General features: G+C 33.9%; 1 protein-coding gene across 1 annotated transcript in view; it reads right to left on the bottom strand.

Moving 5' to 3' along the window:
• LOC109214160 (beta-galactosidase 16-like) overlaps positions 1–5,095 on the bottom strand; it is a 10,675-nt gene extending 5,580 nt beyond the window's left edge. The window contains exon 1 of the mRNA XM_019378052.1: positions 4,904–5,095. Within this exon, the coding sequence (XP_019233597.1) occupies positions 4,904–5,077 (174 nt within the window). The 5' untranslated portion in view covers positions 5,078–5,095. The remainder of the gene's footprint in view (positions 1–4,903) is intronic.
• Between the last annotated feature and the right edge of the window lie 2,918 nt (positions 5,096–8,013).

Genomic DNA, 8,013 nt, shown 5'->3' with positions numbered 1-8,013 from the left:
AAAAAAAAAACTTGGCCAAACACCTAAAGTTAGGGAAAAAAGTACTTTTTATTAGGTGAATGTCCTGATTTTCATATTTGGTTTTGCTATCTCTTGAAGGAAAGAGCAACTTGTTTACCATAATTGGGTTTTCCTTCTTGTATAAGGAAATTATAAATCTCCCATATTTGGCTAGTCATTTTTTTTGTAGGAAAATATTTGAGCTTCTATAAATTGAGGATCATTCCTTCTTATTCACTGGCATCCACAATGTAGAGAGTCGTGTTTAGGGGGAGAACTTTACGGGACAAGTGTTAGTGTGTCACTGTTTGCCTCTTCGTGAGGTTGTTCCCTCGAGATTTTGTACTCTCTTTTATATAGTGGATTGCTCATCTCTGCCGTGGACGTAGGTCAATTGGCCGAACCACGTTAAATATTTTTGTCTCTTTTGGTATATTTCTCTTTTGTTGTCTTATCGTCGTTGAAGTGTTGCTTTACTAGCTTCCGCATGACACCTGATTTTTTCGATCCTAACAAGTGGTATNCTTGTATGTTCTTTTACTGTGTTCTCGTATGCTTTTCTACTATGTTATGGTATTTTCTTCTACCATGTTCTGGTTATGTTTCGCCTACTATATTTTTACTGTGTTCTTAATGTTTTACTATTTTCCTTCTACTGAACCTTGTTTTAAGTTTCTTCTAAAAGATCCTCTTAAGCATGCTCTTTCTACTGTTCTTAGCAGTCTTTTCTCATTATTCTTGAAATTAGTTTCTTTCACTCTGTTTGCTTTGAACCATTCTACTGTGTTTGCATGTTACTTTGCTATCATGTTTCTCGTGAATTCTGTTGCTGAAAGAAGCATGTTAGAAGTTTCAGTTCTTTTCTGAAACCCCTAAACATATTTTCGATTCAATTGCTTGCCCTCTCATCTTTGCTTCGTGATTTGCTTGAACTTAGGGTTTTTATTTTAGAACCCTTATAGTGGATTGCTCATCTCTGCCGTGGACGTAGGTCAATTGGCCGAACCACGTTAAATATTTTTGTCTCTTTTGGTATATTTCTCTTTTGTTGTCTTATCGTCGTTGAAGTGTTGCTTTACTAGCTTCCGCATGACACCTGATTTTTTCGATCCTAACAAGTGGTATCAGAGCGAGGTTCAAGACAGGTTTATCTTGGCGGGTTCAGTTCTAATCACAACCTATTTGACGGTAATCGTGATTTTTGCCTGAAAAATTTGACCGGAGTGTTACGCACACGTCGAGACAAACTTTGTGGTGGCGATTTGGAGATGCGACCTGTTGAAGGTTATACGAAGAAGGTGGATCAAGTTTATTTTATCAGAAAATTCAGGCCAAGGGGGAGAATTGTTAGGTGTTTGTCCTGATTTTCTTACTATATTTGGTTTTGCTATCTCTTGAAGGAAAGAGCAACTTGTTTACCATAATTAGATTTTTCTTCTTGTATAAGGAAATCATAAATCTCCCATATTTGGCTAGTCATTTTTCTTGTAGGAAAATGTTTGGACTTCTATAAATTGAGGATCATTCCTTCTCATTCACTAGAATCCACAATGTAGAGAGCCATGTTTAGGGGGAAGAACTTTACGGGACAAGTGTTAGTGTGTCACTTGTGTTTGCCTCTTCGTTAGGTTGTTCTCTCGATATTTTTACTCTCTTTTATATAGTGGATTGCTCATCTCCGCCGTGGAAGTAGGTCAATTGGCTGAACCATGTTAAATGTTTGTGTCTCTTTTGGTATATTTCTCTTTTGTTATCTTATTTATCGTCGTTGAAGATTTGCTTTACTAGCTTTCGCATGACACTTGATTTTTTCGGTCCTAACACTTTTGGCCTCTTGAGAAGCTTCGCCAAACATGCTATAAATGTAAGTTACACTCTGAAAGATCAAATAGTTGATGTTACATTTTAGATTGAAATTACTAATTCGTTCCATCCTGGTATTCTAAATTAGATCTTTTTATGGTAGTTAATGGTGTTATTGGTTAATTCAAGAGACTAGGTAATACTCAAATCTATTTAAACTTACAAAATTTTCTTTAAATCCTTTTTAATTTAATTGTTTTCTCTACATATAAGATGTTAAACAATAAAACCATTTAACAAGTTCTAGAATACGAAGTCCTTTAATGTTTTCCTTGGAGATATCACCAAAGCCTTTGGAATTCAAATGTCACAACCAAAGTTTCAAAAATATAGATTCTTTAATAGTTATCGGTTGAGCCTCTTTCAAAGAATCCCTATGATATTTACTATTACATTGACAAACGAATTCTTCCATGAATCTAAGATCTCTTAGAAGAAATATAAAAGGACCTTTACACACACACACACGAAATGCTAGAGACTAGCGAGTTCTACCTTATCCCTTTTTCTACGCTTTTACACATGTTGTCCTTTTCCTATTGTTAATCTAATGCTATAATTAACGGGAGAAGTTCAAAAATAGCCAGATTTACAACTGGTCATTCAAAAATAGCCCAGTTTCAAAAGTAATCGAAATTTACCCACTTTTCATATAAAGATAAATTTGAGCGAAAACACTATTCAAAACCCGGAAAATACGCCAGTATATTATACTGGAGTTCTAGCATAAGTATGCTTGAACTCCAGCATATTATACTGGAGTTCCAGGATAAGTATGCTGGAACTCCAGCATAATATGATGGAGTTCCAGCATAAGTACACTAGAACTCCAGCATAATATACTAGAGTTCCAGCAAGTATACCGGTCCAGCATAATATACTGGAGTCAGCAAAGTATACCGGTCCAGCATAATTTGCTAGAGTTCATACACAGGTGCACCGAACTCCAGTATATTATGCTGGACCGGTCTCTGTTGCAGCAAAATAGTGGCTATTTTTTATTGACTTCGTAAACGCTGGCTATTTTTGAATGACCGGTCCGAAAACTGGCTATACCGTGCTATTTTTACATAATTAATGAGTTTAAGTTCTACTAGTTTTTGGACACATGTATTGTGCATGTACTCTTTACTAATAAGCAATAACATTTAAAATTCACATAAAAAGATATGTTTGATTTATCAAATAAAACTTAACTAATAACATACAAAAATTTAAATGATGAATACTGATCTTGTTTGGCTAACTTGACAACGGAAGAAGTAATAGCAAAATTGCATGCCAAAACAATAAATTTAAAAGTACATATAAATTTTAAATTTATAAATTTTTAAGTAGTGATTTTCAAATTAATTGATAGAAAAGGTCAAAATGCAATATGAACTATTTTGTAGAGCATCATAACATGCCCAATATTTGTTGAACTAAAATGAGCATATTTAATAAAATATATGCATACTAAAGTATTCAAATAAAATTTACTATTATTTTTAAAACTCGAATCATAATATTTATCATGAGAAATCCATTTTGAGGACATACTCCCACAAGCTAAAGGGACACACTTGAAATCGTTTTGCGGCAATCTTCATTGGACATAATTAACAACTACGCTCTTCTTCCTGGGTACATGGTTTATTAAGCCTACAGAATTCTTTTGCTTGAGGCTGATTATGATCTTTTAGTTGGGAGATTTAATTTTGGCCTCCTGACATGGACACTGTTATTATAATATTTTCATTTTTACGTATGCTCTCTCATCATTCTTGCTTTGGCCTTTTGCTTCTGCTCTCTCTGTGCCCAACTTTCTTTTTAATTCCATGCAAATCTTTAGTTTTCGACTTTGGTACGATACACACGATGTTCTGAATAAGATTTTTTCTATGTTTTGATGTGAGTACGTAGAGTCTAGATATGTATCTAAAATGACTTATATTAACCCCAAAAACATAATGAGATAATTATAGCAGTGTCTCTTCACTTGCACTATAATTTAGATTCACTTAACATGTTGTTCTAATCCATGTTATTATAAGTTAAACATCCAATAATGATAGGTAGTAGAAGAGGTTAATTCCATTATTTTTATGATTCTTGATAGCGTCATATTTATTAAGAAGTAATTTTACAATTTTGTATATCAATATTTTAGAGGTAATGTTTAATTGAAGGGCAAAATAGATATTCAGCTTTATATGGTCATTTCAATCTTTTAATTTTGACTTAGGGTATTCATATTTATTATATAGTATGATGTATTATTTGCGTATAAATTTTTTACGCCATCAAGTCAAGTGAAGTTACAGCAATAGGTAAATCTTCATAGCAAGCCTGAAATGGTGACCTAAGAATTCGAGTAATAACCTATTATAATGAGTTAAATTGATCTAATGGTCTAATTTCTTTTACACTGTTAGTCCTATAACTTAAACTAAATGCATGTACTACTTTGAAACCTCTATCTTAGATTGGAGTTACGATTTTTGGTCATTAAGAGTCGACAAAATTAGATGAGTACTTAACTTCTTTTATTGAAAAATAATGGTTAGTATCATGAATATCAGCAACAATGTATGAAAATCATATGTGATACATATATCAAAAATTAAAAATTCAACAAAAACTAATACGAGAAGTGAAAAACATACATGAGCACACACACAGAGTGCGCCCATATTCCTACAACCGTTATATTGTAAACACATAAATATGCCCTAAATGTACAGAAGCAGAAGTATATGCACATCGTAATAACATAGCAACAATTTGAAGTTTATGAATTATGAATATGCTATTAACTTATAGCTCATTTTAATAATTGGGTTGGAAATTACATTTTTTTTATATATATATATATATATTTAATAAATTTTCTAATATAATACATAATTTCAACAAAAGCTACTGGTTCAGTCAAACATTCAAGTAACACTTACCTCCACTTCGCCCCTGCTTAATATGCATGTGGGCATATACTGATAAATGCACAAGTGTACATGAGCTCGTAATATGACGAAAATAAAAAGAGAGATGGACGTACATCAGGGGTGCTTCGAGGATAATGAATAGAACCAGAAAACAACATCTTCCTTTGTCCATCTATTATTAACGATCTTCCGTCATAACTCACATTTGCTCCGCCGGCAGCCACCGCTCCTGCCATCACCAACACTGCCGCTGCTAACCATTTCCGCCATAGCCACTGCATTCTCATCGCGCGCTTATTTTTCCACCATGTAAACACACACACGCACAAAGAAGAATTTATTGTGTAAAAAATTAAAATTACTATCTATTCTTGGAAGCAAAGACTGATATTGAACAAAGAAATGGAGAGACAGATTTTATTGACAAGGCAAGATAGGAGGAAGATGTTCTTATTAAGTAAATGATGCAAGATATCTTGTCTTCAAGTATGACATAATAAACGGTGAACTAGTCTGTTAGTAGTTTATATCTCTTAAAAAAGGAAATTATTTATAACTTTTGTGAAAAAATAAACTAAGTGATACTCTTTCCATTTCGATCATGCCATAATATATAGAAATGTATTGTTTTTTTAAAAATAACGTAAATTATAAATGAACTAGTAAGTACTCCATATGTTATGATTATAATAAGAAGTTAAATTTTTCTAAAGATATTAATTAAGCGGAGAAAAGTTGAAGGGAAGGAGAAGAAGGAGATGACTATGAAAGAAGAAAGAGAAATGGACGGCAAAAGAATATAGGATGTAATTTTACGTGAAAAAAAACAAGTTGGACGGGATTTTTAGTGTGATGAGTTAACAAGGAAAAGTTCTTCGTGACTCAACTCCAAACGTCATGGAAACAACTTTTATACCTTTTTTTTTAAGGAATTTTTACCTCATATAGCAAAGGTTAACACCTTATTTATTTTGAATAAATACCATTTAAAAAAATTATATTCTATAGATATCTTTTAAGGTTTATAGCAAAATATTTAATTTTGGTTACCTCTTAGCCATAAGCCACTAAATAGGCTATTCAGTTACACTATTTTTTTCTCTCTCTACTTTGATACATCCCATTCTCTTCCCCCCATTCTTTTCCCTGTTCCCTGAAAACACGATGCTCCATCTCAAAATTTCTCTCACCCACACTATTTTCTTTTTATTCCGATCAATTCTTGCACCCAATTGAATATCACTAAACTCATGGCTTAATTCCCTCTCCTTTCTGTTAATTTTCTGTTAGTAATTAATCCTCAAAAATACAACGGCACCCTTATTTCTGTACTAATGCAATTTTCATCTCTTTTCTATTATATTAAAGTCAAAAATAATCATCTGAAAAATTTACAGAAAAGAGAGGCGTTAAACAATACGTTCTAAGCACGCGACGAATACTTCCTGAAATGGGTCGAGCTTGAAGGGGTAGGTTTTTGCCATTTCACCGTTATAGGAAGGGTTTGAGAGGGTTCTGTGGATTGTTTCGTCGTTTGTTGAAGTGTACTGCTACGGCGGATTGGCCAGAAATTAGGGTTTGTTCTTGAACAAAGACGACGGAGTTTCGGGCTGAGCAACTTGATTTTCTGTTAATATATTTCAATGTATTTTTATGTATTTCACTGTATTCATTGTCTTTTTTTTTCCATTGTAACTTAATGTATCTCGTTGTATCCCATGTATTTCATTGTTGTATTGGGAAAAACTGCATTTAAATATTGAAGATGACATGTCATGACACGTGGACCGGTCAAATAGTCAAAGCATGACAAACAGTTAGAAGACACGAGCAACAATAGATGCGGGAGAGAAGATACGAGCTACTATCCAGATGAAACGAGACTCGTACCTGTTCGAGCCATTTAAAGCTCGAAGATCAGAAGGAATTGAAGATATGAATCTGATAGCGTAAAAGAGTCCAAATTCAACATTAAATGCCAAATACGTTAGAGAATTTGTATTTAATAAGAATGATTGAATAACGTTTCTTTTAATGTCATTTACTGCTCGTAATTGCCTCATTAAGACAAAGATATTACACTTTCTCTTAGAATTGACTATAAAGGAGAAAGTCACAACATTTGTAAGACACAAAATATCATTCCGATTATACTGAAATATACTCTTATTCATTGCTTTATTGTTGTTCACAAAATCTCTTATTTCTTGATTATCAGTAACCCGATTTCTCTATTAAATTCTAGCTTTAACCAAATATTCAGTTTTCTGGTTAAACAAATTGGTTCCGTTACCGGGAATCTGATAATCTATTCTCTTTAAGTTACATTTTATCTGTTATTATCATCATGTCGAACAACAACAACAACAACAACAATAACAGTGAGAATACCTTGGGAAACCATGAACATCAAGTCCATCAAAATCAAGGTGATTTACAAAACATTAACGTGGTTCCTCCCCCTCAAAATTCACCACGTCAATCTCGTGAAAGCACTCCTACTCCTGAATCCCGGGCTGTTGAACAAGAGCAATCTGAATATTTTGAAGGAGCGGATGACGCTTTACAGAAAGTAATTGATGCACGGGTTAACAAAGCTCTTCAAACTCTTGTTAGTCGATTACCTGTTGCACCGCCCACACCTACGCCTAATAACAACACACTGGAGAATCCTCGTTCTGGCCTTATCAATTCTGGAAATGAAGGAACCCCCAGTGAGCCACAGGAAGGAGAACCAGGTAATTCAAGTAATTCTCATTTGCAAAATTTAGTACTAACTTTGCAAAAACAGCTTAAGGAACAAAATGAGCGCATCGAGCAAATCCCTGGTGTTCCTCCTGTGATCAAAGGAGTGGATGTGGATAAGTATTCGCAACAACCTTGGAAACCAAGTGCTGCTCCCCTTCCAATCCCTAAAAAGTTCAAAATGCCTGAAATCTCGAAATATGACGGCACAACAGACCCACGTGATCACGTAACTGCATTTACTACAGGTGTAAAAGGCAACGATTTGACCAAGCAAGAAATCGAATCCGTGTTGGTCAAAAAATTTGGAGAAACACTCACCAAGGGTGCATTAACCTGGTATTCTCTTTTACCTGAAAATTCTATAAACTCTTTTTGCTGAGCTTGCAGATTCTTTTATTAAAGCGCACTCGGGAGCTCAAAAGGTTGAAAAAAGAATGGAAGACATTTTCAAAATTAAACAAGGGGACTCAGAGTT

Source organism: Nicotiana attenuata, unplaced genomic scaffold (genome assembly GCF_001879085.1).
Source record: "Nicotiana attenuata strain UT unplaced genomic scaffold, NIATTr2, whole genome shotgun sequence".
Classification (NCBI taxonomy): Eukaryota; Viridiplantae; Streptophyta; class Magnoliopsida; order Solanales; family Solanaceae; genus Nicotiana; species Nicotiana attenuata.
Note: the sequence above shows the minus strand (reverse complement) of the source record. Positions and strands in the feature narration are given on the sequence as shown.